The 15,195-nt window shown below is 50.9% G+C and overlaps 1 protein-coding gene across 1 annotated transcript in view; it reads right to left on the bottom strand.

Annotated features, from left to right (window-relative positions):
- Nucleotides 1–12,537: 12,537 nt before the first annotated feature.
- Nucleotides 12,538–15,195, bottom strand: part of LOC144149578 (uncharacterized) — a 35,645-nt gene continuing 32,987 nt past the window's right edge. The window contains exons 7-8 of the mRNA XM_077681215.1: nt 13,755–13,904; nt 12,538–12,784 (exon numbers count right to left, since the gene is read on the bottom strand). Coding sequence (XP_077537341.1) covers nt 13,811–13,904 — 94 coding nt within the window. The 3' untranslated portion in view covers nt 12,538–12,784; nt 13,755–13,810. The remainder of the gene's footprint in view (nt 12,785–13,754; nt 13,905–15,195) is intronic.

Genomic DNA, 15,195 nt, shown 5'->3' with positions numbered 1-15,195 from the left:
TCTTTTTTTTTTGAAGAATGAGGCACTTAAGGCTTTTGCCCTAAAATCGAGTGGACTAATAAAGCATTTTGGTGTGCGCAAAGAAAGTCAATGTGCTGTATTCTCAAATAGTCAAGGAAGGGAGCTCCTTATTTTATCCAAGCCCAATTATCTAATCCTGGCTGAGGTATGCCTGTGCCATCTGGCGAGTGTTGCGGCCACATCGATTGTCCCCTGGCGTGAAACTGGCATGAGCGCGCCGTCGGTGAACGCAAGCTTATCCGTAAATGGCGAGCAAGTTTTGTTAATATTCAGAGGTAAAATATACCTCACTGGTTACCCCTAAGCTGTTAAGAACCTGCGACGGAATGAATGCAAAATAACTTCCACAGTTGTTACCTTTGTTTCCATACCACTTATCAGGCCTCTTTCACGAAGGCAATGCCGTCAGCTGCATGGTCTTTTAGGAGCCTCCGGAAGGTGTTGATGCAGCGCGAGCTTGTTCGAGTGACGTAAACTCCATCTATTACAGATATAGCCTGGTAAAAAATGGCTGCGTATCTGTTCCTTTCATTGCAAATGTCGACTAACGACGATAGTCGACTGGCGCCCCTGCCAAGTAAATACCTCCCTTCTCTTTCCAGCTAACCTCTCATGCTGTTCCTCTCCGGTCTCGTTCCTCCCAAGATAACACGCTAGAGGTTTTCTCAAGTCATTTTTAATTTACCGCGTTCTACTGCACCAAGTCGGGTGTCTCGATGCCAGCGCTGCCGGAGACGCGCGTGAATTGAGGCACCCTACTACAACGTTTATAGAACCACGTTTCCCTACTCCATCAGCGTTCCAAGTGGAACGTACCGTATCTCGTGGAACCTTTCGTTGCTGTTGCCGTTTGATTTTTTTAAATGCCGCCAGGTGGTGCGGAAAACACCAGGCGACAGTTTTCTGCTGTTGATGTATTTTATTTGCTATCGCAAAAACCAAGCATCCATAATTTTTTTGATAACGGAACTCAGCAAATATTCTCATGTATTGGTTTTCTGCCCCATATTTGCGCAAGGTCTTTTTCTTGTTCAACAATGTTGACAAGAATGTGTCACGGTTTAGCTCCGCGTTCGTGCACCTGGGAGGGTACGAGTACCCTCCAGCCGAGAGACGACATGCAGCGTGCTGGTGGTGACGGTGACTGACCCCCGAGCAGCCGTGCTCGGCGGTGTTTATTGCCCGGCCATACACAATGTTGCCCACCGAGCCTGGTGGGGCCACTGAACTTAGCGGCCAACAAATATCAGGGATGGGGTGGCGCCACACACTTGTCACACCCCTCACCCCCAAGTTTCGTTGTCCTACACAAACACAAAACAACACTTGTCCCCCCCCCCCGGCGAGTAATGGTCTGGTGGTCTCCGTAGTCTCGCACTCCGCCTGGGCACAGGTGTCGATGCAGGTGTGGCAGCATTGGGTGCCACCTGTGTCACTCTCGCACCAGCTGTCAGCCTTCCCGGTGTCGAAGAACTTGCGCGTGGCGCCACAGTGGCGCGAGTAGCACCAGCCCCTGGTGCTGTGCTGGCAGCGGTCGGTGAAGCTGGCTCCCCTTGAAGGAGTCCAGACTGAGGCAGTGCAGCGGGCCCGTGGCCAGGCAGCCCGGCTGCGCCAGCAGGGGCGCCAGCACCTGCTCGGGCGCGTACGGGTCCCCGCACACCATGCACAGCATCAGCCGCAGGTCCGGCCGGGGCCCCGCGGCCGCGGGCAGCGCCTGGTGGATGTGAAGCCGGCCCGCCCGCCGCTCGATGCTCTCCACCAGCGCGCACAGCGCCTGCTCCAGCCGCACGGGGTACAGGCCGCCGCCGTCGTCCACGAAGGGGCACTGCAGGATCTTGGCCCGGTTGATGCCCTCCTCGCGCAGGAAGTCCCTCTGGCCCGCAAACACTATGACCAGGGGCAGGCCGTGGAAGGGCAGCCGGTCCTCCTGCTCCAGATTGGCCAGCAGGGTCTTCTCGAGGCTCTCGCGGATGTACTCCAGCCCCGGCTGGCTGGAGTACACGCACAGGCAGCCGTGGGGCAGGGGCTCCGTGCGGGACGAGTTGTGCGGCAGGCCCACGTCGCCGTCGATGATCCTGAAATCCAGCGCGTACTGGGCCTTGTCGTCGAGCCGGAAGCCCTGTGGGAGCACCTGCCGCATAGCCTGCGCCACCTGCTGGGCGCAGCCCCCGGCGCCCAGCACCACCAGGTGCAGCAGGCGGTCGTTGGCGCCCAGCACCCCGCCGCCGTTAGTGCCGGCCTCTCGCCGGTGCAGCAGCTGCTCGATGACACCGTCCATGCAGTCTGGCTGGGCGGGGCAGTGCTCCCTCTGGCACATGAATGCTTGCCGACGTGCCAGTGAATGTCCCCACCCCGGGCTGGAACAGGGCCTTGAACTTGGTCAGGAGGCTCGGGACGTCTTCCACCGCACGCACTGCTTCCTGGTACTCCGACAGCCGCACGCCCAAAGCCTGGATCCAGTTCCGGCCCAGCAGCGTCGGTGACGGCCCCTTGGTCAGGTACACGGTGTAAGATATAGTTTTTACACCGTGGTCAGGTACAGGGGAAGGGTGGCCTCCCTGTCGCCAAGGCGGACGCTGACCTGGGCTTGACCCTCGACTTAGGCGAGCTGTCCGGAGTAGCTGTGCAGCATGACGCCCGACGCCTCGACGGCCACGCCAGGGAAGGTGCGTCTGAATGCTTTCCCGGCCATGACCGACACACTGGCCCCTGTGTCCAGCTCCATGGAGATGAGGCGCCCGCAGACTTCGCGGTCAGCCAGTATGGTGGCACCGGCGGCTGCACTGTGGCCGCGTGCCACATGTCGAAAATCTGCGGGTCTTCGGTCACGACGTGAAGCCTAGCCGTTGCACCCGAAGCTGCTGCCGCACGCCCCCGCCGCCTACCCTTGCGCCGACTCCCTCGGCCGTGGGCTGGCTCGGAACACGTGCTCGACGCCGGCTGCTGCTTCCGTCCGTCCGCCGTCGTCCCCCCTCGGCACGCCCGAGCCATGTGCCCAGTTCTTCCGCACGCAAAGCACTCCGCTTGCGCGAACTGGCACTGTGAAGGGGGTGGTCACCACCGCAGCGAACGCACCTGCCATGCCGTGCCGCCATCTTGTTCACCGCCGCCTCCGCCGACGGTGAGCCGGCCGCACGCGCTATCTCGCCCGCGTCCTTGCCCGCAGCCTCCATCGCCAGCGCTGCCTTCACGGCGTCGTCCAGCGAGGGGTCGGGAAGCTCCAGGAGTCGCGTCTGCATGGCGGGGTCATTGATGCCGCAGACGAAACGGTCCTGGAGCAGCTAGTCGAGCTGCTCCCCGAAGGCGCAGCCGCTCGCCAACCCTCGCAGCGCTGCGACGAACTGCCCGAGCGTCTCTCCGTCTCGGCGGCTCCGGTTGTTGAAGCCAAAACACTCCATTAGCGTTGACGGATCCGGGCTGTAGTGCGAGCGTAGCGTCGCGAGCAGCTCACCCAGCGACTTCTCGTGCGGCGTGGCCGGCTTGAGCAGGTCGAGCAGGAGAGCGAAGACGCGGGTCCCGCAGCTGGCCAGGAAGATGTCGCGCTGTTTTGCCTCGGGTGTGTCGTTAGCCCGGAAAAACACGCCGACTTGTTCCTCGTAGACCGGCCAGGCGGACCCTTCACCCTCGAACGGCTCGAGCCTCCCGTACAGCGGCATGGCGTAATGGCGGCTGTCTTGAGGGGGTGGTGTCTGGGCGTTCTCAGTGGCGGCGTTCACGGTGGCTTCGGCCGCTCCACGGGCTTCTTCCCTCGTCGCCAGTGTCACGATTTAGCTCCGCGTTCGTGAACCTGGGAGGGTAGGGGTACCCTCCAGCCGAGAGACGACATGCAGCGTGCTGGTGGTGACGGGGACTGACCCCCGAGCAGCCGTGCTCGGCGGTGTTTATTGCCCGGCCACACACAATGTTGCCCACCGAGCCTGGTGGGGCCACTGAACTTAGCGGCCAACAAATATCAGGGATGGGGGGCGCCACACACTTGTCACAGAATGAACATTGCCACTGGACTTAGACGATTATATTTGGCTGTGGGTATATAAGAGTATTGCGCAGTATCTGTTTTACTTGGCCAGGCGGCTGAATCGAGTCACAGACAGTCATACAGACAGAACAAAATTTCTGCGTTTAAGTAGTCCAAGAAAGATTATCGTCTTTTAAAACGACGTTGGGTGAATAGAGCAGGCGAATTAAAACACATTGGGACACTTGCGGGGTGGGGTTCGTCTTTCGGTGCATTGCTTCTACAAGCAGACTGGAGACACTTCACGCCACAGCTTCCCGAGACACAGAGCACTCCGTGACTGGCGGGTAACGGCTTTACTCACGCACCGTCAAGTTCCCCTGTGACCTGTCACGTGATATGACGTATGTGACTGCTGCATAAGGCTAACACTCGTGCCCACTTGCTTAGGTAGCACTTGCGGGGTGCACTCGTCACAACTCTGGAGACACCGGTTCGATTGCCACGCGAACCCTACTTTCTAGTTTTTCACAAAGAAAACCTAAGGATACGGGGACAAAATTTACACGTAAGTACCTGACTGGGTTCCCGTTCCCCGTACGGCCATCAGCAGGAGCACAGAGTTAAAAGATACCAAATGAAAAATTCCTTACGACTGGTAGCCGAGCAAACAATCAATAAATTTAGAAACACCTGCATCCCTTTGCATGACAGTGTGAACATGACCCAATATATCATCACGCAACAACAATTTTAACATACATAATACCTACAAAGCACCTAGATCCACATAGGAAATTATTTTTCAAAGGGGGTAGTCACATATGAAACTTAAAAGTGTTTTATTTCATATACTCCTTACATCGCGGCAATTTTCTGCGCGCACAACCACAGCCACAACACCAGCTTATCGAACAATGGGACACTGATGTCTTCTTTTACTCCACGTTTTTGCAGTGTGGCACATGAAAGGAGGATTGCACAATAACAGATGGAAGAAAGTAGGGAATGAGAGGAAGACTGGGTGGGAAAATCACAGATAACACGGAGGTTAATAAGAGCGGTCGAGTCTGTAGGTAGGCATATGGTCAAGATTCCTACAGAAAGTTCGGTAGCTACCTTCAGTATCAGTGCCAACGTTTGTAGTCATTCGATTTATCTAACCGGTGACCAGATGCTTCTGACGCGTTGTTTGTACTTGTCTTCGTACGCGGGCACATCCACCGAAGATGCTTGGAATACGCATCCGTCACCAGTACAGGACACTTGGCACGGGCTCCTCGGTCTTCTCATGTGGGTTCCCAAGTCCAGGTGACTAGAGATGTGAGGGCCACCCCAGCCTGAAGCCTCCAGAGAGAAACTTCCTCCTCGCTTTAAAGATTTTGGGACTTTGTGACGCCTAATATACAAGTGAACCCTGCTTAAGTGATTGAAAAGATGACTCATTGTTCCGGGATGCGCTTCAAAAAAATCTGCATGAACCATTCATTATTTCCACGCCCCAAAGTGTGTGATTACACAGAGTTAAGATCATGTAGCTTTCTACATACTTTTTCTGGAGGTCCTACGCGTATACGGAGAGCGCAGATGATGGGAATTCCGGATTAATCGATGTTATCCGCGAGATACCACTTCAGTGAAATTAAAAGTGTTCCAAAGGAATTTCCTGATGGGTTAGTATCCCCTTTCCATCAATGGTCATCGTTTCCTCCTCACAAGTAGCTTTTAATGTCACTTTCAATTCCGCCCAGTCAAAACACAACAGAAAATAAGACAGGATTATCCTGTAAGAGAATGGGACATTCTGTCGTTTCTACAACAGAAACCTGTGTCGTGCGACAGACATTCTGCAGTTCAGCAACAGAGATTCCTGTCGCACAACAGACCATTCAGTAGTCCCTACAGAGATATCTGCTCTGCGGCAGATATTCCTGCTTTACAACAGATATGTTTGTTGTGCAACAGAAATTTTTGTTGTGTGACAAAGTTTTGTTGTGTTTTTCGATTGGGCTGTGAGCTCCTTCCGCCTTCTATCACGCGTATGTAATTAATGAACAGTTCTCCCAGATATAATTTTACGTATCTGGGTAATGAATATCACAGAGAAAAGAAAGTGAGTTTGGAACACTATGGCTCACCGCTTCGGATGCATCGACACGAGGTATCGATCCCCATTGACGACGAAGACATTTTATTGTACAAACATGCGCTAAAACCATCCACACAAACGTGCATGGACGAAAGTACGTTCAACAATTTGTATACAGTTGAGTATACGACAAATGCATATTTATGTTCACCATTTTTGGCATTGGCTTCATTCAGACACCGTAATATATAATGTATGTTTACAATAACAGTAAACAGGTACTGGCGTAAGCGGTGGCTTCCTGATTTTAATCTCTGTCTCTTCACGCGAGGCTGAGCCGAATTTTGTGGATCCTGGTTTTCCGTCCTTTCGCAGCTGCAAGACGGAAGACGGTGACTATAGAAGACGGTGACGAGGATCTTTTCGCAATGTTACTGGAACCCGACCGTGATCAACTCTTGGGCGCGGCATACGAAGTCCATGTTGTTGATGTGGTTGATTTTTGACACTAAATCTCTGCTAAACAGCGCACCCACCTCTCGGGCTTAAACGGCAGTCCCCTATTTCTTCAGGGTCTGACCAGAGAAGGTCGCACATGCGTCCGATGTGGGGTACCTTCCGTACGCGCTGAATGTCGCTTATCAGGTGCAGATTTCGGTGGAATGGCGACAGGCCACAGTAAGCAGAAAAACCCGTGCCGTTGATAAGAGCCGAAAGGAGTAGGAAGTCTAATATATCGCTGCAGTAGCGCCGGGCGTCAAGAGGGCGGTACTCGGTGAAGTGTGTTGTGTGCAGTCAGAACAGTTGCTTAATGTGACGGCTTTCGTCGTTGTCTTTAATCAGCGTGATGCGAGCGGGATGGCGTAATTCGAGGGCGAGCAGTGGGAGGAAAGTCTCGACGCTCTGCCATCTTCGGTCTACGTATAGTCTCCCAGGAAGATGTTATTTGATGCGAGCAGGTCTCCGCTCAGCTTGAAGGGCTGTGTGGTGTCTGAGAAGCGTCCATGGATGTCTCCACACATGGTCACTGGGGTCCGCACTCTCAGAAGGTTGGCTTCCGCGGCGAAGATTTCCCCAGCTTTCGACAAAGCGACGTCAGCCAAATAAATGGCTGTCGCACTCAGGCCGGCGAGTGGTGGGCAAACATTTTTACGCCGTCGTCTTCGAGCTAACAACCATCCACGAGACAGGACGCGTAAGCGTCGCAGTGCAGAGAAATTGCACAGGGCAGGGGGAGGGATTGCCTGTATCCCACACACATGCTTCAAACAACGGACTTTACCGCTTACCCGATATATATAAGTGACAATGTATACGGTGCTCTATACCAGGCAGTTCTTGGTTCCGAAGAACAAAAACCTATAGGGGTATGGGAGAAGCTGCGCTAAAAACAGAGATGCCCCCCTCCCCTCAAAAAAAGAGGGAAAACCGTAGGCGTCTTCATCTTTAAAAACGGCCAAGGTCGCGCATACCACTGCGGGAAATCACTCCCCTAGTGTGTCATTATCCCTCTCCTTCGTAAACCGTCAGTTCGAGGCGCAGGAACAGTATGAAGTAAAGAAGAAGGAATACACTTGAAGGGGAGACCTTGCTTCATATAGAGCGGAACATTTTCTCCACTACACCAAAACATTCCAGGGGCCGCTCAAAGGCCTGAAGGGGGTGGAAGGTATGAAGAGGGGAATAATATGAGGGACGATAGGGGCAGCTGGAGGAGGAAATGGCGAGAGAGAGAGAGAGAGACTAAACGTCGGGGGAAGAGCTGGCCAAGGAGCTCTCCCAAAGCTGATAAGTGTGGAAGGGATTGGGCGGGTCAAGTGGGCTTTGTGTACAGCCGCCGACCATACGAAAAAGTGTTCCAAACTCCCCGCAGAAGCGGCACAAACGGGGATACAGGGTGGGGGCTATGTAGGGGTTTCTGCTATGGTGGGGGTATTAGTTTGCAGGGCACGAAGTATTCTATCGTGGCCCTTGGGTAGTTGTTTGTGCGGTGGGGCGTACGTTTGTCTTTGTAGCCGATAGTGCGTGGTAATCTCATGAAACGAGACTAGAGGAAGCGGACGCAGATCTTCTTCTTCAGGTGCTCGGCCGGTCAATTCTCGAGCGGTGAGATGGGCAATCTCGTTCCCCGAGAGTCCAATGTGCGCAGGCGCCCAGATTATCTTGGCGGGTCTTCTTAGTGGCTTCTGTTGAAGTATTTTAAGTGCAGTTTTGTGTATTCTCCCGCAGGAAAAGTTGCGACAAGCCTGTTAAGAGTCAGTAATTACGGTGTCAACTTGAGTTTGGGTAACCGCCAAGGCAATGGCCGCTTCCTCGGCGAGTAGAGGGTTGTCTCGGTCCAGTGATACGCTGGTGCGGTGCTCTTGGCCTATAATAACTGTTGCTACTGATGCCCGCCTTCCGAGATAAAGGGCCGCGTCCGTGTACGCCACGGCAGGATGGCTTCCATACCGCTTTGAGATAGCACGGGCTCTTGCTTCTCTGCGGTCGGCGTGATGCACTGGGTGCATGTTTCGCGGTAGCACAGGTACTGTAATGTGGCGCCTGATATCATGCGGGATGTCTGTGACTTGGGGTGTTGGGTATTGAAGCGGAATCGATAGTCCAAGTCTCGAAAGGATGGATCTTCCGGTTTCTGTAGTGCCTAATCTTGCCCTATGGTGGGATAGATGTGCCTCTATGAGTTCATCAGCTGTATTGTTGAGTCCGATACGAAGCAGTTTGTCTGTCGAGGTGCTGACTGGTAGGCTCAGAGCCTGCTTGTAGACTTTTCGTATAATGGTGTCCAGTTTCTTCAATTCCGTTGTTGAGAGCAGAGCATAGGGTATTGCGTAAGTGATCCGCGAGATGACAAACGCCTGTACGAGTCGGAGTGTATCGGATTCGCCCATGCCCCTTGCCTTAGTTGTTATGCGCTTGAGCATGCGTGTGACTTGCTCCGTCATGGTCTTGATCTTGTTGATTGTTATGATATTTTTCTTGTCCGCCTGAAAGGTGACGCCCAGTATCTTGATGCTTTGAGCAGGGGTGATAATGTGCCCATCTATGTGTGTGGCGATGGTGGGTGTCCCTGAAGCTTTCTGTTTTTTTTTTTTTTTTGGAGACACGAGCAATAGTTCGCATTTTTGAGGGGCGTAGCTCAGCCCGCATGACCTTGCGTAGCCATTTACTACGTCTGCTGCTTCCTGTAGGCGCTCCTCTATTGCTCCCACTGAACCCGTGGTGGACCAGATGGTAATGTCGTCCGCGTAGAGACCATGATTTATACCCTGAATAGAATTAAGTAGTGCAGGGAGTCCTATGAGAGCAATGTTAAAGAGAAGGGGAGATAGTACAGCCCCCTGAGGAGTTCCACGTCCTCCTATTGGAAAGGGGTCCGTGGTGTGGTCCCCTACTTTGAGTATGGCGTTCCGATCTGTGAGGGAAGACTTGACATACTGGTAGGTCTTGACTCCGCAGTCCAGGGTGTTCAGCTTCGCAGAGGGTGAGCAGCGTTGAAATCCCCCATAATGAAAAACGGGTTCTGGGCTGCTTTGAGTGTGAAGATGGCGATATAATGGAAGAAGGGAATGAAGTCGTGGCTTCGTTACATATGCAATGGTTGGGCAATAATTAACATTCCATTTTGTTACTTTCTTGCGGTGCTGTTGACTTGTTGCAGTAACCAGGAGAACGGTATTTTGATTTGTTGAAACCTCATGGTTGCGTCGCTAATCTCGTTCAATGAGCCATCATCTACGGTTTATTCAACTACGTGCTGAGCCAGATATGTTATATCGAGTGGATGCTATAGGGTCCACAGCTTCAGTAGGGTGGCCTGTCGGCTTTCCCAGGCTGATGCTTAAGGGCCTTAGCACCGGAGACTATGAAGAGGTCCGCACAATGAGCATGACAAGGGCTTGAAATTCGTTTACTCTTTGAATCACTTTTGCGTGTTTTAGAAAGAATTTTGCACTGCATGCCGCACTCTATTTCAGAGAGCGACTTTAGATACACTATCAATAATCTTAAGGCATAGTAGGATACACGTTGCACATTGTGTGGTCTCATGTCACTGAAAGCTTCTTTTCGGAGTTTATCTCTGCTTTTATCCGGGTGAGTTTGCCCTGTGATTTACATGAACTACTCGACCACAAGGGGCTAAAGGTTAGCCAAAGTAGGTTCATGTCGTCTCTAGGGACGAAGCCCCTTAGTGGCTGGGGCTGTTGGCGTCTCATGTCGTCGTCGTCTTAACCATCGTCTCATGCAGTCATGTAGTCATGGTGCTAAAACACTGGGAAACTCATTTACGCGTCGCGCTGGAACATAACGCGTACTAAAAAAAAACACCAGGACACTCCTTTACGCTTCGCGCTAGAGAGCTTCGTGCTTCAAAGACGCGAGACGTTTACGGCACAATTGCATACCTCCACCCCCCAACGGTTTCATCTCCGTTGGCAAAAACGCCAAGGCGCCAAGAATACACTTATACACTGCATGTTTCGCCCCTCACCAGGCTTCACCTTAGTGGAGATGGTCCGGGATTTTTTTTCTTTCGAGCGTAGTTGCTACCAAGCGTAACGGCTGCCACTAGATCCACAAAACTACAACCACAAAATAGAGGGAATGCAACGGGCGGGAATGTCTGCGACTCTAGACATTTCTACACGCGGATTTCACCGTATTTTGATCCCTTTTTTTCTAATTCCTCCGTAAGCATAGGTTTCGTGCATCGACTTCTTCACTGATGCGCAGGCAGCACACGAGCGGGAGCTAGACTACCTACGGGTTTACAGGTTGTGGTAGCTGTTCCGCTTGGTAATAATTGACGCCCGTAAGGAAAAATTACATCAGCCTACTTTGACTAACCTTTATCCCCTTGTGGTGGAGTACTTTATGTAAATCAAGCGCGAAACTCATACAGATGAAATCAGAGAGAAACTACAAAAAGCAGCTTGGAGTGACCCTAATAGAGACAACACAATGTGTAACATGTTTTCTACTATGTCTAGTGCTTCTTAAGTGGAGGTCAATTATTCTTAACGATTTGTTCTGCGTATCGGCTCGGTTCGACACATGCTGAAGACATCGCGGAAGAAATGGCCTGATCTGGAGGTACCATTTCACCTCGAAATGTGTGTATCTTTATTTATGACTGTCAATGGTATAAGTCACGCCTGGTAGCAAGTACGCCCGGGAGAAAAAACGGCATCGGCCTACTTTGGCTAACCTTAGGCCCTGTGTGGTGGAGCAGCTTTTGTACATTAGTGGCCGAAACCCTTCAGATGAAAGATGATAGCAAGTCAAGCTTCTGCACACCTTCGTACGAAAACAAATCTATTGACTCAATTGAACGGGCAACAGGTTCGGTGCCCTTTGCAAGCACTTAATGGAGAGAAAGAATACATGTTACACTGGTTTCTATGATAGCAAGTTAAAACAAGAACACGCGATTTCTCATTGGAGCGCGCGAAAGCGGTGCGAGCACGAGAGAATTAAGTTGAATTGACCAAAAAAATAGCAGTGGCTTAGCTCAACTATGCCAGGATATACGTTGCGTGAGCTAAGGTTCAGCTGGTTATTCTTAGTTTTCCTGGTTGTCTATAGGATTAGCTTGATTGTCATGCTTACTGCTGTTCCAGTGACACACACACGGTATACGCATTAAGTGACACACGTATATTTATCAAGCGGCTCCGGCGTAGGGTCACCAATCGCCCTAGAGTTGAGCTGGTTCCACAGGCGCACGCCGGTGTTGCTGCGACGCATGAGCCATCGGGTCCACACCCGGCCACCCCTCGCATGATCATTAAGTCGACCGGGCCGCCAGGTGCGGAACGGAGGTCGGCGAAGACGCTGGGCGCGTGGGGTGTGTGAGAGACGCCGGGCAGCGAGCAGCGTTCTGTGCGCCGTGTGACGTCCCTGCTCCTCGCGCATGCGCAGCACGGCTCTCCAGTAGCCACGCGAAACTGCTCAACCTCGGCCAGTGTAGCTCACGCTACAATAAGCACTGTGTTAACCACAGGAGGAGCTAGACGGGAGTGGAAGCGCATGAGGAAAAGGAGGGGGCGAGACGTAGGCGTCTTACGTTGCAAGGGCGACAGAAAAATGTCGTCTTTCTAGGACATTTGCAACGAAGCAGACGCTGGTGTGGCTACGATCCCCATGAACGCTTCGCTGCGCGAGGGCATGGTTTTCTGTTATCGTGATTGCATTTGGCTAACCATTAAAAAGCACACAGCAAGGCCTGTAAATTAAAACCTGACGTAGCGAGTCTTCTGCACAAACAGCGAGAAGCTTGAATCCATGCCCGTTCTTCCCGCAAGACAGCAGGAACAGTATATGACATAGTTAAGTACAAGAGACGGGATGGTGCGCAATATAAACAAAAAGAATTACTTTTTGAGCTATAGTGCATAACAAAATGACAGAATTGCAACTATGACCCGTTGCTACCTCTGGATCACTTGTGATTCCAACTCTGCTGATATACAACAGCAGCCGAGATTTTTATTTGGGCTTAGTGCAGGAAGTATTGGGTTAATATAAGCAATCACACAAGCGGAAGCGAGCCGTCAGCAAAACTTCAGCCATACTCCGGCTCAAAGCAGAGATTATAGGGTTGGCGTCATTTGTAGCACACAAAACATCTGCTTCAAGGCGCACGCAGGCTTAGCCAAGTCACCGGTCCTTATAGGCCCGGAATCCGCCTCCAGGAAATGACCGGTTCGTTGAACCTGAAACAAAAGATACTCTTTCGATGCCTTGCTCTACGTTCCCACAAACGTAGTCCCGTCAGCCGCCTTTCACCTGTTAGTCGGCGTCAGGCAAACTGATATTCAAGGGATCAGTGTAATAAACTACAGTAAAAGCGAGCAAAGAAATAACACACTAATGATTCACGGTGCAGGAAATTGTTTCGGAGAATCGTGTTTCCTACTACCTATGCGAATTATTCCCATTCTAACACCATCATTTCAACTTGTACTTCGAGGATAAATCGACACCAGGCGGTATATTTTTTTGGTCCCCAGACTAAGTTCCCAAAGTTTCTGCTTTCGCATTCAAGTTTCTGCTTTCGCATTCAGCTGGATGGGGCAGGTTGGAGGGGGAAAGAAAATTGATGTTCAAACCAACTGATATTTCTGGGTAAATGTCGCTTAAACATCGCATTTGATAATCAGTTTTGCTCGATATCATTATCAGCCTTTGCCTTGTGTCCTTGAAAGACACAAAGGGAGGGGGGGAAGAGGGAATAATGTTTTACCTACAGTTTTCTCATTTCTCCCTCTGTGCCGATCTTCACTCTCCAGTCTTTTTATTTTTTAACCTCCCGAAGCCACCATCACAAATTATATTACCTATCACAAGAATTCGTAATCCCGAAGGCGGGATGATTATTTTTCTGTACACACCATGTAGTAAAAATAATAGTCAATTTGGCGAACGAGCCAGCCAAGTGAAGTTGGGAAATCTGGGGTCGCACTAACATTTGCGGTATAAAATGCAATTTCGTTGCCATGTTTGCCAACAAGTATAGACTTTCAACAGTTAGCAAGCACTGGTCAACACTGCGCACCTTCGACAACCCGCCGGATATTTATCACCATGTACACTGCATCCTCTCCAAATTTTATCAGTATTATGTTGAACACTCCTACGATGTAACACATGCTCGCAAATTCTATCCACATTTAATGTACCTACCTTGGATGTAGCAATGCCGTGCGTGTGGAGGGCGTTGAAGCACCTTACCGGCGCCCTCACAGATTGTTCTTCTCGATGTACGCTCGCATCTGCTTAGCGGGCTCGATAAAAATACTGATGACGTCGACGCTCCCCCATATTTCTTCCGTGCTGTAGAGAATGACATGGTGTTGGTTAGAACGTTGTTTGCACACCAGAGATTTAGCAAAGCCTACATAAATAGTGAGTTGATTCACGACTGCGAATAGAGAGCTCGACACTTTTGTGCTTCCTTGTTCTGTTGTCTCCTGTTTGTTCTTTCTGGCACTGCACTCGCATACGAAAACTTCGCACGCAATTCAACGATTTTTTTTCGTACAAGAAACCATGGAGACGCCAGTTTAGGCAGTCCTTCACGTCACTCTTACGGCCACTTTGTTCGGCAGCGCCGCGGAACCGACTGGCGGCGGCTGTAGAAAACAGCGACGCCAGGTTCAACATGGGGGAAATAATATGAAGCGCCAAAAAAATTTCTGCTCGGTTTATTTCTCATGTGCTCTCTCACGGGAATGGCTGCGCATACAACAACGTCAAGAAAAAATTGGCCCCGTATCCACTCACTTCTCCGCAAATGTCGTTGAAAGACGATAGCCTTCTGTCGCGCCGGACATGCAGTTGGTTAGAACGTTCCGCTCCGCCCCGCCCACCTGTCACGCCCTTCCCCTCCCGTCTCACTCTCCCATGACAAACACGTGGAGATATGCTCAAATTAATTTAATTTTCTCGCTTTGATAGATTTGTGATTAATTGTTAATGGTATCCCCTTTGGTGGTGACGTGTCATCTCACTTAAGAATCTACAATATCTATGTCGTACTCTTGGTGTAACGTTAAAGATCCCCGGGTGGTCTAAATTAATCTTGAACCCTCCACTACGCCGCGCCTCATAGCCCGTGTAGTTTCGACGCATTAAACCCCATAATCAATCAATCAATCAATCAATCAATCAATCAATCAATCAATCAATCAATCAATCAATCAATCAATCAATCAATCAACCAACCAATCAATCAATCAATCAATCAGATAAGGGTTGGCAGTCAACAATTCCTCGGAAAGCAAAGGTTCAGAATGTTTTAGGTCATTGAAACCGATGAAGAATTTTGAAATACAAAGTGAAGAAAAAATTCCCGGGTTGGATCCGACCCCACGACGTCCAGAATACTCGTCCAGACTACGCGTTCGGATCCCAACCTGCGGGCATTTTTTCTCCACTTTCTTTCTGTCTTTCAAAATTCTTCATCTGTTTCAATGACCTAAAGCATTCTCCACCTTCGCTTTCCGAGAGGCATTCTTGACTGCCAACCCTTACTTCTGTCTTAATTCAACGAGCCCCTCATTTCCCATTCTGATTCGCTACATATATCGGAATTCTTTCATCTTTTGGCCGGCTGGTGATATCG

The sequence above is a fragment of the Haemaphysalis longicornis genome, unplaced genomic scaffold, assembly GCF_048455015.1.
Source record: "Haemaphysalis longicornis isolate Haplotype H1 unplaced genomic scaffold, Haemaphysalis longicornis Haplotype H1 scaffold_8, whole genome shotgun sequence".
NCBI lineage: Eukaryota > Metazoa > Arthropoda > Arachnida > Ixodida > Ixodidae > Haemaphysalis > Haemaphysalis longicornis.
This window is presented reverse-complemented; position numbering and strand designations above follow the sequence as displayed.